The sequence below is a fragment of the Beta vulgaris genome, chromosome 3 (assembly GCF_026745355.1).
Source record: "Beta vulgaris subsp. vulgaris cultivar EL10 chromosome 3, EL10.2, whole genome shotgun sequence".
Lineage (NCBI taxonomy): Eukaryota > Viridiplantae > Streptophyta > Magnoliopsida > Caryophyllales > Amaranthaceae > Beta > Beta vulgaris.
In genome coordinates this window covers 42,450,819-42,470,577 of record NC_079204.1, presented here as the reverse complement: position 1 = coordinate 42,470,577, position 19,759 = coordinate 42,450,819, and the positions used below count along the sequence as shown (strand labels likewise).

Here is a 19,759-nt window from a genome sequence, read left to right as displayed (position 1 = left end):
AATATGACAAGTGTACATATAGTAAACTTCGTGGAAGGGAATTGGTTTTCTTACCACTTCTTTTGTTGGGTGCTATCTTTTTCATTTTGTAATTCAGCTTCCACTTATCATACATGTTCAAGTGATTTACTGTTGTCTGCAGAATAATAAGCATTAATGTTTTTTTTTCCAATATTTTTCTTGGTGCAAAGCAATATAGAATCTTTACCAAATGAAATCAATGGGCTAATTATTACTCATTGCTTTATATTTGCTTTTCAGGAGAGACTTGGTGAAATTCCGGAAGATTTGGGATCTAACCGAGCCGGACAACCTTTGGTTAATTAGTGAAACTCGGGAGCAGCAAAATAGATCAAGTGGAGCGATATTTAGAAGCAAAATGATCTATATGTGTACTTAAAAGGAATTTGTGGTACTAAAACAAATATTTATTAGTTGGGTTTGATTGAGTACGTTAATTATCGTTAATTAGGATTTGTCATGTATACTCTTAGTTTAATTAGTTTTGGATATTATGATACAGATATATATGACGATTATTTTTGGATATTATGATACAGATATATTGATAATTATTTTTGGCATTTCAAGAGTATTTTTGCATCTGTTGTATCGTTACCAATATATATCAAGAGCTGTAATATTTAGGTTTTCAACAGGTTACATTAATAATCGTTGCAATATCAACACAAAAAATGGAAAAAAAAAATTCCGTTGCAGTAGCTTCAAGCCGTCGCACTAGCTTAAATAATAGGCGTTGCAGTAGCCAACAATGTTGTATAACCTGCCACTAACAAAGCCGTTGCAATAGATATATGATCTAAGGCAACGACACATTTATCCGTTGCAATAGGGCTAAAAAGTCGTTGCAGTAGGCCTATTGCAACGCCAACAAATGCGACGGTACAAAGCCGTTGCAGTAGGTCTATTGCAACGACTTTTAGCCCTATTGCAACGATTTTGGTGTGTTGCCTTTGCCTTTTAATGTAGTAGTGTATATTGCTGCGTATAGGTAAAACCGCAACAATATAGTCACAGCAATAAGCAATTATTCTACGAGTGAGCTCATGATTATGCACAAGCACATGACCTATCACTTCATACATCTCAGAATCATTTAACTTCACCCTCATCATTGCATTACATCCCGTCTTTGTAACAATAACGCTCCGTTGCTTCCGCTTCCTCTCATTATCATCCTCATCAACAACAACATCCGGAGCAGAAACAGAATCACTTCGACCATCTGGTTTTCCATGACACGAGCAAACAAAATACTTTTCCTTCGTTAAATACACACTTTCTTTAACCCTACCAATCCTAGATGTATACTTCCTAATGCTAAAACCCAATGCTTCAGAATGCAGACGATACAACAATTCCTTAATTGTTTTATTTTGTACACCAATAAGACTACCACTAACATCAAGATTATCTTCTGCCACAAAACACAAAAAGACACCAAAAAACCTTAATCACTTACCACTTTATGCCATAAAGTCACTATTATAACAAAATACATAATGTCATATTCAAATATAATATAACAATATATTCTGCCAAAAAACACCAGAAAAGCTTAACTAGTGAACAGTTTATGCCATAAAGTCACTATCATAACAATTGAATCAAAATATACTAATGCATTATGGACAATTGAATCAACACATATCTAACAAAATGTACTAGAAAATGAACAGAAATATAAGAATTTGTGTTACCAGTGCATTCTTCAACAATTGAATCAACTGCTTGTAGTTGATTATGAATCATTGCATCTAATGGTTCATTTTCATTATGTGTTGCATCAACTACTTGTAATTGATTATGAATGATTGGATTTGCTGATTCATTTTCATTATGTGCTGCGTCAACCAATAAAAATTCTTCAAAACGTTCATACATTTCATAATCCATTCAAAAAAATAAACTTAGCGATTGAATTCGAAAATGAATTCGAAAATTCATTAACTGCAATTAAATTCGAATTTGAACAAACATGATTGCTGAATTTCCAAAATCAAACAAATAATCCAAATGAATTATCGATTTTGGACATAAATAAGTTTGATTGCAATCAATAATTATAAAGCAAACAAAAACAAAGTGTAGACGAAATTGAACAAAATCTTCTCCAAATTGAACATAATACAAAAAAAATACCTCAATCAAGCTAAAAATTGTAGCAGCTAGCAACTATTTGTGAAGAAATTCAAAATTACATGCAACAACTATTAGCTAAAAAAATTAAGTGAAAAATAAGAAAATTTAGGAACAGTTGATTACTCATTGTTTTCATCGAGAATTAATTGCGAAGAAGAAGACGAAGAAGATCAAGAATAAATTGCGAAGAAAACGAAGAAGATTCATGCAATTAATGGCGATGAACTTCTTTCTTTAGAGAGAGATTATGGAATTTGGTTTAGTGGTTTAGAACATAATATATATGGCAGCTGAATTTCATGGCTTATATAGGCTAAGATGACAAATGTTTTTGGCATGGTTTAATTATGGGTTGGGGAATCACAAAATATTGAGCCTGAGGTGCCTACTTTTAATGTTATAATTAGGCAGTTTAGCCTGATAATTTGTGTTTAACCCAAGGCACATTAACATTAATCTGAATCGAGTCCACATAAGTCAGATGACTTCTTCTTTTTTTCAGTCTTATATTGTGCATGGTTTAATTATGGGTTGGGGACTCACAAAATATTGAGCCTGAGGTGCCTACTTGTAATGTTATAATTAGGCATTTTAGCCTAATACTTTGTGTTTAATCTAAGACACATTAACATTAAGGTGAACCGAATCCATATAAGTCAAATGATTTTTTTTTTCCAGTCTTAGATTGTGCCACAACTCAATCTCTCGGTCTCTCCTTTAAATTCGACAGTCAACACTCCTACAGCCCTAGTGCCCTACCCAACTTGCCTAAATAGTAAATAGTAGTACCAAATAGACTAACATTAAATTGACAAACGACATTGCCTTGGAGCACAAGAAGTAGAACTCTTTACTTTCCAAAACTATCCTTGGACACCTGCACGGCTGCACGGCTGCACTAATTGTCTAAACTCTAAACATTGAATCAATCCATCTCTATTCTCTCTCTCTCTTAATCCTAATTTCTCAATTTGTTCTTCATTTTCTTTTCTTACACTCAAGAACACAGAAAAACAAGGATCGACCAACCATGACGTCAAGGAAGATGCTAATTGACGGAGAATCAAACCAATCTAATGTTGAAGATGATACTCATTACGATTTCGATTTGTTCGTAATCGGCGCTGGAAGCGGTGGTGTTCGCGCTGCTCGATTTTCCGCCAATTTTGGTGCTAAGGTTATTCCCGATGTTGGAATTTTTTTATCATTAAACTTCTGTTGAATTTACTGTTATTGTGGTCTTTTTTTTTTTTTTTACTAACTCATTGATTGAATTATTGTGTCATTTGTCACATAAGTGATTTTTTTTATGACTATTCATGTTGGCCGACCTGAAATCATTTTAGAACTAAGGCTTTATTGCTGTTGTTGTTGTTGTTATTGTATTGATTTAATTTATTGAATGGTTGATGTTTGAAGGTTGGAATTTGCGAGCTTCCATTTCATCCCATTAGTTCCGAGGTCATAGGAGGTGTCGGTGGAACGTAAGCATTTTCCTTTTAACGCTCTAATCTTGTTGTTGTTGTTGTATCTGTGTTTGTGGGATATTTGGAGTTTATTAGGTTATCCTTGTTTCACTTTTTTGTGCTTCTGATTTGATATTAATACATGCCTTCATTTGCCAGCAATGTATTCCGGAAGCTCCCATCGTTTTTGTGCTATTGAAGCCCGGAAATGGATGGGACCCGACTTTTGCTGTTCTGATAATGTTTCTGTTTCTACTGACCGTTTATGTGTTACACAGTTTGGAAGCGCTCAGTTAACTGTTACCATTTTTTTGTATTGCTTATTTGTAAGGACTATTGTAACATAAATCGAGCAAAAACTTGTTCACATTACATATTTAAGGGACTAATATAATGTCAGCCTAGCTGACTGTGTAGTTTGTAAAATGGGGCAGCTTGAGGATCTGAGTACAAGGCTATGGATCTTAGGAAGGCAACTTCACTGAGGCATTTCCTGGGTCTTGAGCCTGTGAAAGCTTTGTGACTTATTCTTGTTTGCGTGCTTGCTATGAGAAAAGAAGAAATGTCATGGGCCTCACCATCTTTGTAATTGGATTTTGTCCAACGTAAATTCAAGTTATAGTGGTGGCTTTCTCATATTGGTTGCTATCTCATATAGTCTACAAATTCCTAGTTGAGTATTTTTGTCTCTTACCTTATGCTTAGGTGTTCAGGAGACCTATCTTCTAGGCAGGCCTTATATCTTTTTTACGTTCTAAGTTTCAAAATGCTGGATTCATTTATATTAGCTACTAGTAGCCTTGCCTATTAGGGGATATTATGCATCCTATTGGTGAACTCTTCCAGTAGCTAGGTGTTATTGCCGATGTTGGCTTGTTGTTGCTACTGTTATCATTGTTGTGCTGCTTTCTGAAGCTAAACAAGCATCTTTATTTTATGATCCTCTAGATGTGTAATACGTGGTTGTGTTCCCAAGAAGATTTTGGTGTATGGAGCCTCTTTTGGTGGTGAACTTGAGGTGAGTTTGTGTCTCAAATTATTTTATATGTGCTAACGGCTGATTGAGTTTGTGATTGTGGGAATTAATGATAGATGAAAATACATTAAGCAGTAATAAAGTTATCAAGACCAGTACTTGGTTAGCAATTTTTTTTGGGTGTGAACTGTGAAATGCTTGATTAGTTTGTAGGTAGTGAGGAATTCTTAGTTGAAGTATTTCTAGGGTGTTAGAATACTCTGAAATCATTATGTCAGATTTGCTTGCAAAGCTGCAACTTTTTCTAAGGTAGCAAGAGATGTAATTAACTACTTCATTTGTTTTCCTTTTTGGAATGTCCCCAAAAGACTGCGTCATTCTACAAATGATTATGGGATTTCATCACTTCACTCTTACATTTACAATATTTGGTCCCACCGTTCTTGTCTTGCTTCAATTCCACTCCACCTAAACATTTAAGAAGTAAAAGTCTCAATAGGGCAAACCCATGGGAACAAGGGATTAATTCCTATTTTTAGTTTTCAGGGGTTTTAAGAACACTTAGTTGGCTATATGTGACACTCATAATACTTTTAAACGTCTCCTCCATCTCCAGGCTTTTCTTTCCCTCATCTTTGTTGGTGGGTTGTCAAATTATCTTATCCATCTTGTAGCTCATTTGGTAGCTTTCAAAGTGTCTTGTGAGAGCTAGCAACATCTGGAGCTGTATGGTCTCTGAAACTGAAATGTTTTTATTTTTGCTATGATTTTGGTTTTATAGGATGCAAGAAACTTTGGTTGGGAGTTAAATGAGAAGATCGATTTCAACTGGAAGAAGCTCTTACAAAAGAAGGTTAGTAGCTCTCAAAGTCTTTGTTGATAGAACTATTATATCTTCTTTCATCTAAGGAGTAATGGATAGCACACACAAATGTGTATCTCATTTACAAAATAAGGGCTTGGACAAAAATATCATGCTTTAGGCTATTTTATGTAAATTTGTCCACTAAGCCGAAAAAAGATAGCTGTCCCTCATATGCAGCTTGCTAATATGTCGTTATCACAACTGCAATACTGCTATTATGTGCTTTCTAACTAATTAACCATTAAATTTAATGGACATGGAGAGGATGGAAATGGAACTATTATGAGGACTCTTTTCTTATAAAATTATCTCATTAATTATGAGTTTGCACAATAATTTTTGGGCGGAGGGAGTACTTTTTGTTTTTTTTTGTCAAGATAGATACTCACCTTTAATGAATAGGTTTAATCACATAAATGTACTTTTCTCCTTGTATATTAGGAATTATATGAAATCAAATATAGGAACAAAAAATTAAAAAAAGCATGATATATCATATATCCCTTGTATCAGACTATTTGACTCTAATGGTCTCAGAAACGCACATTTGATCATTAATACTTGTTAAAATTTGTTAATCAAAGGGTTAACCCCCATAAAATCCTCTTCTTCTTCATCTTTCCTCCCCATCTTCATTTTCTTCTTCATCTTCCTCCACATAATTCTATCATTCTCCCACCAACTTTGTTCTTCTCTCAGCAGATCTTCCCCTCAATATCTATGCTTCAAACCTCTGAATTTCTCAAGGCTTTAATGCAAATCTATTACTTGCTTCGAAAATGTGATTTATACATTTCTTTTGTTAATAGTTAATATTGGTGCTCGTATCTTTTTTCCTTTTTTTTGGTCATTATAATGCTCATAATTCTTAACCTCCATATTGTTTGATATTTATACTAGCCTTTACTTGTACGTAACATTCTATGTCTATGGTGTATACAGTATAATGTCTCAGTTCCTTTTTCTAAACTTAAGTGCTACTGAAATAACAGTTTTTTTTTTCTAGTGCCTGGTTGAGATATAGGGGTTTGGTTTTCTATGAAATTGGCTGGCAAATTATTTCACTATAGGAGAAAAATGTCATGGATTTTGTGGACTTAGATTTTTAGTCTGTTATTTATCCTCTTGAATACATTACATATAATATGTGCTTGATAAATTATCTACTTTTTATAATTTTCATCCCCTCATATATTGCAGACAGATGAGATCATCAGACTCAATAATATTTACAAAAGATTGTTGTCAAATGCTGGGGTAAAGCTATATGAAGGGGAGGGCACGGTAGTTGGTCCTAACGAAGTACAAGTGACACAGATAGATGGTACAAAATTGTCATACTCAGCAAAGCATATATTGATCGCAACTGGTAGCCGGGCGCAACGTCCCAATATCCCTGGGCAGGTTGTCTCGTTTTCTTTTTTTGTTTTAAGCTGTTGTATGTTTCCCAGGCGCTACCTTTCTTCTGCCTATGAATCAATATTTTTCTTATCTTGTACTTGTCTTCCTGTCCACGCTCCACGACCATGGCAGTCTTTGACCACCACTGGTAGCTCAGGCACCTTGGTAGAAGCCTAGAAGGTGCAGTAGCTTCTCTTCAAGGGAGATCTATCATTTTCTTTTTAGCCCTTGAAAGTTTATTCAAAACTTCAACGCATGGTTTAGATCTTGGATGCAGTTGGAACAACATTTTTGTGGGTCATGAGAATGATTTAGGGTTGTCTTGCCCAGTATCATGGTCGCGATAAACTCAAAAACCTTTACCATGCGATTGCGATGTGGTGCAACCATGATTTGATATGCCACTTCAATATTTTGAAATGGTTAGGAAGCAAGGCCTAGGAGGTGGTATTTTGCGTCATTTAACGTCCTTTGACTTTTAGGCACATGTTTCAATTTTCAATTACCAAAGCCAATTCTTTGCAAGTCATAAATACATAATGGATGCATCCAAAAAAAAAAAAGAAAACAATTACATCATGGGCCCAAAATTCATGAAGTGGGGATAATATCAATTGCTTGACATGAACCAATATATGTTGCCGACAAGTAAAGTGGCGGTAGTGTGTGTGTGTATGTCTCTGTCTCTCTCTCTCTATACATACATATACATATACATATACATATATATATATATATATATATATATATATATATATATATATATATATATATATATATATATATATATATATATATATATATATATATATATATATATATATATATATATATATATAACACATACCTGATTTGTTTGAAGAAAATGACGACGAATTTAGCGGTAGCTCAATTTCGATAATTAGTTGCATCTTGTAGTTATTAGACTCAAGTGAATAATTAGAGTATAATGGGAACATTGACTATGTTTTTCTGCAGTGTGCAAACTTTCTCATTGGATTGATGGTTAAAGCTTATATTTTCAAGCTATAAAGCCTTTTGCTATCCCCTTATCTCGCCTTGTAATTTGTTTATGCCTGGCCATTGATGTGACACTCAAAGTGCATAGAAGGGTATTAATTGAATACAGCATGTTCAGGTTGTACAAGAGGCAACTTATGATTTATGATAATATAGTATAGGTAAAGGTAACTGCCATTCTTCATGGCAATCTAGCATAAATGAGTGTTTTGACTGATCTTAAAAGGTGTGAATTGCTGCTTACATGATTTTCCATGACCTCCTAGGAATTGGGCATAACTTCTGATGAGGCTTTAAGTTTGGAGGAATTCCCTAGACGCGTTGTGATACTCGGGGGAGGGTAAGTATAAGTGCTTAAAGGTCGTAATAAGAAGGGCCTATTGTCTAATGGATGGGACAAAGGTCTCTTTCTGTTGTTTCTACATGGCTTATTTTGTTTAATACTCCCTCCGTCCCATATTAATCAATACACTTTCTCCGACACAAAGATATACGAGCATTACCTGACTTATTTATTTTTTATTGGTATATGGTAAATGGGTATTCTTTATTGTAATTAGTGGAATGTACGGGGGCCTCAACATTATGAAGTAAGAAAGCGGGTGATGTTTCTTTATTATTGTGGGGGTTCTCATGAAGAGAGAAATAATATAAAATTTGTGGGAACATGCCATCTGAGAAAGTGTATCAATTAATGTGGGACGAACAAGAATAGGAAGTGTATTGATTAACATGGGACAGAAAGAGTAATACATTTTCATAACTTTTTCATTCTTTGTTAAAGGTACATTGCTGTTGAATTTGCTTCCATATGGTGTGGGATGGGTGCCATGGTGGACCTTTGCTTCAGAAAGGAACTTCCCTTAAGGTACTAAACAATTAAATTGGAAATACTTGCTCACATTTTGGGTTTATATGTAATGGCAATCTGCCTAAAAGCTCCCTTATTTGACCAGTATTATTATCTCTTACCAAAGATAGGAGGGAGAAAATCTTATATGGAAAAGTATGAATCAGAGAACGGTGGGAGGGTTATGTGTCAGGCACAAGAATGTATTATTATATATGGTGTGCGATGGGTGCCACGGTGGGAGTTTATTGCTTAGAAAATCTAGAGCTATTTGCTCTACCATTATTATGGAACAAAGCCATTTGCTTTGCCAAGCAAAGTGGCTTTACCGAATTTGCTTCACATAATGTGTGGGTCCAGTGCAATTGAGTGTTATGTGTACAAAAGCCACATTTGGGAATTTGCTGTGATCACAATGCATGACATCAGAAATGAGAGGTGCATTTGCTGTGTGGGAACCACGTGTATGCTTGTTGTCTGCAAGGTTGACAATTTCTTTTAATTCTTCCTTCATGATATTCATCTCATGTACTGGCTTAGCAATGGGAGCTTATTGCTTGGAAAGCTGGAGAAACCTAGGTGGCATCCTTAGCCAATTTCTATTTAGCTATGTCATTTAAGATGCTCTGAGTGAGTGGAGTTCTCTAGAGTGGTAGTAGGTTAGCTTCTTTTTTGCTTCCCCTCTGTAAAGGTGTGAACTTGGCTTTCGTAACAAAAATAATTTTTTAGATTTTCCTAATATAAATACTTCCCCTGTTTTCTTAAAATTGCAACAATTTAACTTTTGCTTTGTTCGTATTTAACTCATATATGAAAAACAAATGTGATTATGTAAAATCTGAAATTGCTTTGATGAATATTTTCAAATGTTAGCTTTTATACTACCTTTATTTTTTTTAATTGTACCACATTGACTTGTGACTCTATCCATACTCCACCTTGACCTTCTTGTTCTTTTATACATGAGAGAAAAAGAGTGTGTTGAATCTTAATTGTATGTTAATACTTTTATTATGAATATGATAGTCCTTTGGTTTGAATGAAAATGCAGGGGCTTTGATGATGAAATGAGGGCTGTTGTCGCTAGAAATTTGGAAGGTAGAGGAATTCATGTGCGCCCAAGGACAACTCTGACAGAGGTTACTCTACTTTTCTGTAGTTTTATTATAATTCTAGTGTCAGCCATCTTGCTGCATCTGCTCAACTGCTTTTGTGATCTTGTCATTTAACCAACCATTGATCTAAATACTTTCACAAATAAGCTCACATATTTTCTGAAATCGTTTTATTTTTCCAGCTAGTGAAAACTGATGGAGGTGTAAAAGTTCGAACAGATCATGGTGAAGAAATTGAAGCAGATGCTGTCCTTTTTGCCACTGGTATTTTTCCATTACCCTCTCACAGATATGAGTTGATACTTGATATCAAATGTAAAAAGCGGAAAATTCTGTTTTCTAACCAGTGAAACATTATGAAGCCAAAGCTTGTAGCTCGATTGTGTTTCTATTGAACTTCTTGAAGTTAATTTTAGTTATTGTTTGACTAAAGGTCCAGGGAAACCAGAAATGCTGTAAGTGGAGTGTAGTATATGTGTCACTGTTTATATGTGAAACACAGAATATTTTGATGCATGATAAATTAGTGAAAAATAATTAATTTTATTACAATCTTTACATGTGTAATTTTTGATGTGGGAGTGTGAGACTGTGGTAGTAGGTAATGCTTTGCATGATTGACTATTGCTAGGAGCTCAAGTGTATTTCTGATAACATCATTTCATAATTTATATTTCAGTGTTTTTCTTTAGCACTGAAAAGGACACGGAAAGGGAAATTGCTAGTTTAAGAAGAGAAAGAGATAAATAAATTTTAATATTACTCCTTATTCATCTTTATTATTATTTTTGGGCGTTCATTCTGTATTTCTGTACATTAGACTTCTTGGCGATTCTTCGCTAATAAATCAAGTAACTCATATCTGAACAGAGTAGAGACAGAGTAAAGAAGAAGATATAGGACAAAATGGAAAGGAATATTCATATGTTATATCTTTTTAATTTAGACAGAGAAATGTAGTTTGACTAGCTCCGAATCATATTCTTTGATCAGAACACATTCCCCTATTCTAGTACTCTCTGGAACTTAAAACACTCCAGTAGACACTTCTCGTCTCTTTTTTTTTTTATTCCTGTCACCTATGAGGCTATGAATGGTCATCAATTGAGAAAGGGGTTCAGTATTGACTCACTTTGTCAAACAGAATCCTTAACACCTAATTCTTAAAACTATCCTTTCTTTATAAATCCACACCTAATTTTTTTTCTTTTTTTTTTTTTTGCGTAAACCTTACAACCGAAAAGAGTCTCAATCTTTGTTGTAGTAGAAGCAAACATCATTCTTTCAGAGTTGCTAGTGATTATGGAAGGGTAATTGTGATTTTGATGTCAGTTTAGGCTTTTCATAAATAAGATACATACTTTTTTTCAAAATACATTTAAAAACACATTGCAGGAAGCGTTTTTCTTTTTTTTCATTAAATACTTGTCAGTCTACAAAAGTAAACCTATGTGATTTCGTTGCTTTCTAAAACAGTTTAGAAATGTAGAACACTGGTTCTGAGTTGTTCTGTGCTTCATCAGATTAACATCTGTTGATTTCATGAACTTACTTGTTCTGCTTTGACATACATGCCTCTCGATGTTAGTGATGCTAAAGCGCGCGTTTGTTTGTTACCTCTTTTTGAGGTTGATTAGGATAGGTGATGTGGTGGTGGTTAGTGTGGCAGGAAGGGGTGGATGCAGGCTCATCTAGTGGTCACTCAGCAGTGATGGTGTGTTTTAGGGGTTTGATATTTGCGTTCCAAGTTAGTGGCTGTTTGAGGAATTTGGGAGAAGGCGGTGCAGTAAGGGCATTGGAAAAAAAAAGGAGTGAAGCAAAATAATGGAGGTAGAGAACTAGATAGCAGTGACGAAAATTAAGTACTAACACGTGTCAAAACAAGGATGATTTACTGAAGGGAGTTTTCATTAGTGAGGTAGATCTTAAACATAGTGATGTGATTTCCCCTGATTTCCTATTGGTAATCCTTTCACACTCTTTCAGCTTTAGTTGAAGTGTATTGGTGATGGGTGTTGAAAACTACGTGCGTCTGGTATTTTACAAATAATTTGTTTGTGGGGTAGTTCGGTTTGGGACAGCCCTGGCTCATTCATTCACTATTTCTGTTTGACTTTGACCGCACTTTAGAATTTGATTATGAGAGCAATAACTCTTTTAATTGGTGTGCCAGAAGAAATTTTTTTCAATTGGGAAGGGACAAAATGATGTGAGGAGAACAGGAGAAGCATTTATCTACTGCTTTTGAAATACTTTCTTGCTCCGTTACATTTTGTTTTCTTTACCATGCGTATTTTATAAAAATCAAGATACTAGGAAATAGTAAAATATATATGAATGTAAAAACCTCTTCTAAATCATTATTTTCACTGAGTTTTCTGTATATGAAGAAGTAATTATATGATTTTTTGTTCCCAAAATCCATACGAAGACCATCCAAATTTTCCCAATTAGCAAAATGTGAACCTGTACTCATAATGCGAATAAGGTAACGTTGGTTTTCTCACATAATTCATGCTATATGTTTTGTGAATGGTACATCTGTAGATTTGTTTTAAATCATGATGATCTGTGCAGATATGTTTCATTTAACCATTCTATTAATCTTTCCACGTTTTGATCCACAGGCCGTTCTCCTAACACGAAGAGGCTGAATCTAGAAGCTGTTGGTGTTGAACTTGACCAAATAGGAGCCATTAAGGTTTTACTTTGCTTCCTCTTTCCCACAACCTTAAGCTCCATATATGCGTATTTGTAAACTGATCGTATTAGGAACCCTTTAGGCTGATGTGAAGTATCTTGTACTTATCTTCGAGATATGGCGAACAATTATTGTTGTTTAGTGACTTATTTCGTACATTTTTACAAGAATGGCAAGAGTGTGGATCATGTCTGCTAATACAGTTATCGTTACTCTTCATATTGCTGGAAAAACTATTTGTAAGGCTATTCCTTTTCGAAGACGTTTGGTGCGTCATAGAGAGAAAATGCCTTTATAAAATTTTAAAATTATATAAGAAAGACATCGATGTCTTCCATATACGAAAGGTGGGCTAAGGAAAGAACTGATGCCTTTGAGCTGTCATGAAGTTATCTATATGTACAAATTCAAGAAATGTCAAGTACCACTATGATGCCAAAACTTAACATGAGGCCTTGGCAAAGCAAGTTAAACCCCTGAAAATCCGTTAGTTTCTTTATTCCACATCACATCGCCCTAATATGCATCTTTTTATCATCTTTCTCATAATAGTAAAAGCAATTCAATTTTGGGAATGGTTTCACTCAATTTTTAATACTTCTCTCCGACTCCCTTTGGCGATACTAATCATACCAACTCCTATCACATCTAACCTTTTAATAAAATAACGATTGCTAGCCACTCAACAACTTATTTCCTACAAATATGTGTCATGATATGTCTTCAAATTAATCTAGGAATGAGGGAGTGCTTTACTTTATAATTTTGGGACTTATTCCTCCGTGCATAATTATTGCAACATACCCCATTTGCACATATTTTAAGAAATCCATATGAACAAGAGAGAGACAGATAAAAAGTGGAAGCCATGTGATAGGAGAGAGATAGAGAGAAGATATTACCAAATAAAGAAACGTTGCAATTAATATGAAACTTCCAAGTAAGGGAAATATTGCAATTAAGAAGAACAGAGGAAGTATGTTATATCTTTTCTGTGATTATTGTGATTTTGCTGTACTAATGTTCATCGGGTCCACAATTATCGTTCATTTGACCCTCTCAATGGGGTGATAATTAATAATTTCAGAACTTTACGCTAGTTGCTGCCTCTGCTTTAATGCTTAAATTTGTTATTCAGCCTACCTTAAAATCGTCTCACGTCTTGCTTTGGAACTTCCAGACTTCTGTAGTATTGTTTTTATTGTCTCAGCTCTGATTGTGCCCATTAATTTCTCACTTAGTGCCCCCCTCCCCCTAATAGACTTTTGTGCACACTATGCGTACAAAACCCCCAACCAAATCAGGCTTGCACCTTTGTCATATTTGGTTTACCTGTATCACACCGGAATTGTTGAGACACGTTTGCAATAATGCGAAAGGAACATACTTGTCGCAGAAGGATAACATTCAAACTAATACATCTCTGTTATGCATGGCCAAATCAGCATATTGTCTAGTTCAGTAACGAACTATGTATCCATCTCTCTTCTTTAATGCCAATTCCTTCATCAGACACTTCATATCCCTTTTGATATGTCAGATAACTTAGTTCGTTTGAATGTGTTGCTGGCTAGGGCCATATACACTTGTGCATGGACATTCTTGGACAGATCATATGCACTTAAGTTATTCTTTTTGTTAAATAATGATTCTCATATTGTAGGTTGATGAGTATTCAAGAACAAATGTGCCAAGCATATGGGCTATTGGTGATGTTACCAATCGAATGAACCTTACTCCTGTGGCTTTGATGGAAGGAACTTGTTTTGCTGTATGGTTCTGTATATTGTTATTTTTAGCAGTATTTGCTTCTCTCAATTAGCTCTAACTCTTTGTGTACAGTAGAATATCTCAGTGTAAATCTAAGTCTTGATCAATTATTTCTTGTTTTCAGAAATCAGTATTTGGAAGCCAGAATAGCAAACCTGACTACAGCTATATAGCATGTGCTACCTTCTGGTATCCTTCTTTTTGATTCTTTTGTGATTCTTTTGTTCTATGTGGCGTATGCTCTATAATACTCTATATTTTTGTGTGGCAACTTGTGTTGGTGATCATTGCTTCATATTGCTATTTAGTCAGGTTTTTACAAATTATGCCAAGATATAGGTTTGTCTCAAATATACAGCAAACTTTCTGAATATCAAAAACTAAGTTCCTGCCTATTAATTGAGCAACATTTACCATCAAGTTTGTAATTTATTTTTTTGTTTCTTTTCAATTTTTTTCATGTTTACTTAAGGATTACATAAGGAGTCAGTATGGTGCTCTAGTATAACCTGCTCTCTAAGCTCAAAGACAAGCAACTTACTTCCACAGTTGGGTTGGGTTAGTCAATTGTTAAGAAGTAACTTTTCTCAGGTCTTTACTTTTAGGTATAGGTCATAATTCACCTTTATTTTTGCTCACCTAAAATCTTTCTTCTTTCTGAATGTCTCCCTAAAACAATTATATTACTTTTGATGCTGTGAAGTATATTGTGACATGGTAAAAATTAAGCAAGAAAATTTTGATTTGAACTTGCTACAAGTTGCAGGCTAAGTTCATTTATGAAGTAAAGCATATCAAACCTGATTAAGATCATAGGCAAGGAAATTTATGACATATGCGTTCATGTTTGGGTTGTCATGGAAGTGGTTGTTATGGATAAATGGATTGGATCATGGTACGTGACAGGGATATTTTTCAAAAAATTTCACATTACTAGGTTTTTGACCACAACATAGTATGACTCATTGTCACATAATCCGCTGGGTACTCTGGCAAACTTCGTATTCGTTTGCACATTCCAGTTTGTGGTTCGCTTGCATTCCGTAATCGATGTGGTTCACGAACGGCAACGACTAGATCAGCAAACTCTTGAAGCTTTGTCGGAAAGTGATAGCTACTTTGTGGGAAAAACGATGAACACAAGCGAGGGAGATGTAGAAAGAGAGAAAAAATATTCTAGAAGAGAGAGACAAAAATTAACTGTTCACTACTCAATAGGTGGATAGGTGAGGATGAGGCATTTTTTCTCTCTCTAAAATGGTATGGTATTGGTTCCACTTCCACCAATTTAATACGATTTCTCTCTCTTCATGCAAAATCCAACAATATTAAAAAGACATCACTGTAGTGGCTACACTCCTACTCCGTTGGGGCCCGACCCCACAATCCACCAACTCAAAAAAAGTAACTTACTATTAACTACCAACAACAAAATAAAGAAGTTTAATAAAGCTCCTAAAACTCTATGCCGGTCAAAATGTATCGCTTAATGTGGGACAAAGGAGTATTATTTTAATGAACAAGCAAACCCTCTTATTGACCTCTTCATATCTCGAGAATTAACACTTAACAATTTGCTAGTGGGGTATGAGGGTGAGGCTTTCTTGTATTCACCATCTTTTACCCATTTTTTTCTTTGGCAATGACTTACTATCTTTTATATTGTAAGTATTGACACTTAATAATTCTAAATTTTTGGTTTGTCACTTTTGTTCTATAGTATTTGACTATTCTTTTTAGATTTAAGGCCAAAGATTGTCCATATTTACGTACATAGATCAAATTTGTACTTCAAACCATAATAAAAAGGAATTCACCTAGGGGTAGCGAATGCCGTTCAAGTATGTTATTGTTATGCGTTCGGGAGTGACCTATGAATTAGGTGAATTTGGTATGATAAAAAGCTATAAGAATACAAGTATGAGTGGGTTTTATATCTTGCATAGTAATATAATAATACCACCTCCGTTTGTTAGATGCAACAATATAGCTTTTGCACTACTAGTATATTTCCTTTGTTCTTGTTTAGTTGCAACAATGTTGACTTTGACATTTGCTGATGCAACACTTCGACTATTAATATCTTTTGATAATCCTTCAATAATTTTTTTTATAGAAAGTTCATATCTTGAAAATACATAATGAGACGATCTAACAAGATCCTACATAGCTGTGTTTTTCCTTATATATAAATCACTAAATATGGTCAAAGTAAAGTGTGAGAACATTAAGTTCTCCATGGTTGAACAAAAATCCTCGTTCTTATATATTCTTTTTCCGTGGTGAAATGTCTCTTTAACGTTGGTTTGTATGCTTTGATTAGTTTAATAATAATAATAGGAAAAAAGAATTCCCTTCTTACTTCCTTGGAACGGGAAGTAGGATAAAAACAAAAGCAGTATTGAGATGATTGTAGATGGTAAAACTTAAAAGCACTTCCATGATTACTTGCATGTTTATTCTTATTTTCTTCATGATTGGGATTGAGCATGTACTGGTTTATCTATCTTGAATGAGTGCATAATATGATTACTCATCTGGACTATCGTGCAGCATACCCCCTTTATCTGTGGTGGGCCTTAGTGAAGAACAAGCCATTGAGCAATCAAATGGTGATATTTTGGTGTACACATCATCCTTCAACCCAATGAAGAATACAATATCTCAGTATGTGGAGCTTCTCACTCTCTGTCCTAAAGTTCTGAATTTTGCTTCTTGAACATAAGTTTTGCGAGTACTGTCAACTGTGACCTTGTACTTCTCCTAGTTCTGTTTGTGTAGCCTGGTTATTTTGCTAACTCTTTTGCTTTACCACCTATCCAGCTTCGTGTCTTCTACTGAAATACTTGTGTGCTCATTCTTGTTTTTTTTTCCCCAAAAAAAAGGTAACTTATTTGTAGAAGGAAAGAAGTCGAAAGATCTTGGATGATTCTCAAGCATTAGAAAGAAAATAGATCCTTTGAAGTTTGATCACTTTCCTCCTGGACATATTTCTTCTATCAGACTATTACACTTTTTTGCACTCTGGTTGAAGAGACTGCATTTTATATCGGGAAACTTCCATCCATTGTCATGGTATCCATGTCAATGCACAAAGGATTGTCAGAAAGTGAATAAGCAATTAGTCAAATCGGAAGTATCTCAGAATTCAGTGTTGCAAAATGGGGAGGGTCCTATGAGAGATTCTGTGGATTGTATCATGTATATGCAGATTTTCTGTCATCATTATCTATATTGCAATATTTCTGTCTGACTTTACAGTAATTTGATATCTATTAAAGTTATAATGTCTAATCATTCGATATTACATCTGTCACAGGAGACAAGAAAAGACTATTATGAAGCTTGTTGTTGATGCTGAAACAGATAAAGTGCTCGGAGCATCCATGTGTGGCCCGGATGCACCTGAAATTATGCAGGTAAATATATTCTGTCTTGGAATCATTATGTGAAAACCGTCAAAGCTAATAGTTCTAATGTTGATTTTATGACATAAGCTGTTGGGCAGTAGACAGTTGTCTCATGACTTGTATTTGAATCCCTCTGTGTTTTTTAGTTGGGACATTCTGCCATTTAGGGGTGTTTTTTTTTTAAAAAAAATGGGACATATGATCCTTTTTCCTTATATGGTAGGCGACTGACCATCACTCCTTACTTTTACTCCCCTTCTCTCTACCTCTTTCACTTTTTCCTTGTACTTTCCTCTCTACCTTTTGCACTTTTTGCTTGGTCTATGTGCAAAAGCAAATGTCCCGATTAAGAAAGTACAGAGGTAGTATGTAGGAACTGTATATAAACAAAACAAAGGCCTCAGACAATTGGTAGGACAAGGTATCCTCAGCCAGAAAAGCCTTCATTTTTCTTTCTTAATGACCATAAATAGTAGCAGAATATGAAAATAGCTATCATGCTATTTATCTGTAGGATGTCATGCATGATGGTGTGTGTTTGCTGATAAGGATGGAAAAGACTGAACATTTGTTTGTCTTCCCTGTTGCTCTTTTGAACATCTGGGCTGTGATGGTCTGTTAAGATTTGGTATCTTTGTTACTAGGATGCTGATTTCAACTCAGTCAAGCAACCTTATTTTGTCAGATAGACTTTGATGATATGTCCACATTCTTCTTGTACAGGGAATTGCTGTAGCACTGAAATGTGGAGCAACGAAGGCAATGTTTGATAGTACGGTAAGACTTCATTCTCTTCTATTTATTTTCAGGTCAGAGTTGACTGCTGAATGTTATAATAGCTTCTATATTCACGCTATGTGCTATTGTTTGTTTGTGTCCTGTTTACTCCTCAGAAGCCTTACTGGACTTCTCCCCCCCCCCCCTTCTACCTGGAATTTGGCCCAGTCAAGAATTGGGATATGATGCAAAACATGTCCTTAGTCCAAGTGGCTCAAGTGTTTCCGTTCTCTTTCTGCAAATTACTGGTTTTGTGCATGTTTGAAGATAAAAAGATGCATCCACTTCCTTTCCCATTTGAGTTATGTCAATCATCCTTCTTCACTGGAATTTAACCCTTAAGGAATCACAAGTTATGTTGATAAAGATGTTTTTGGTGTTACTGGCTCTAGTTTTATTGTAGTCTTTACAGCAAATTGATTGTTTTGCGTGATTCATTTTAGCTCTGGGTCCTTTACATGGCTTTCATGCGTGTATCCCAGGCATTCGTATGAATAATATCATTTTTAGTTCTAGGTTGATTTATCCTATTGAAGTAAGTTTCTCGACGGCTTTTTCTCAGGTGGGAATACATCCTTCTGCAGCTGAAGAATTTGTGACAATGAGGGAAGCTACGAGGCGTGTTCCTGGTGCTGGGAAGCCCAAGACCAACCTTTGAGGAAATCTGTAATGTATATTGTATACTGAGACACCTGTAGGTCAAGCTTGGCAAAGCCTTTTGTTGGTTCAACCAAGCAGGCTCTGCTCTCCCATCTCAGGTTCAACCTGAGGGATTTCACGACGGTGAATCGGTGATTGGACATTGAGCATCTTAGACAATCTGCATTTTTACAAGATTGCTACCCAATAAAGACGGGGCCTGTATATACTATGGAGGTTTCCCTAAAGAAAAAATTATATTAGTTGAAGTTACCACAGATACTGTTGAATTCTCAAGTTTTGCATAATTTTTTCGGTTTAGTGTGGTGTAAAGATATAAATTAAACAATTACCGAATTTTTGTTCCAAGTCGTGCTGATTTGTCCGTACTAATCAGAACCATACACTTTTCAGATGTATCTAAATCATGAGATGTCATCCAAGAATGATCTACTCATGTACACTCAACAGTAATCTACTAGTGTCAACAAGCCGTGTGGCACGTTTGATTATGCTGATTATATACTATGGAGGTATCTCAGTTTTGGCCAAGAACTAAGTACTTGATATGACGATAATATCCCATGCTAGATTAAGGGTGGGCTA

General features: G+C 35.1%; 1 protein-coding gene across 1 annotated transcript; it reads left to right on the top strand.

Annotated features, from left to right (window-relative positions):
• Window positions 1–3,037: 3,037 nt before the first annotated feature.
• Window positions 3,038–19,522, top strand: LOC104906832 (glutathione reductase, chloroplastic). Its single transcript, XM_010695660.4, has 16 exons — window positions 3,038–3,340; window positions 3,583–3,647; window positions 4,578–4,647; window positions 5,387–5,458; window positions 6,671–6,874; window positions 8,158–8,231; window positions 8,676–8,759; window positions 9,793–9,880; window positions 10,039–10,120; window positions 12,484–12,557; window positions 14,221–14,328; window positions 14,452–14,516; window positions 16,881–16,994; window positions 17,647–17,746; window positions 18,461–18,514; window positions 19,077–19,522. Exons 1-16 carry the CDS (start codon window positions 3,194–3,196, stop codon window positions 19,170–19,172), a joined length of 1,497 nt encoding a protein of 498 aa, XP_010693962.2. The 5' UTR covers window positions 3,038–3,193; the 3' UTR covers window positions 19,173–19,522.
• Window positions 19,523–19,759: the final 237 nt, after the last annotated feature.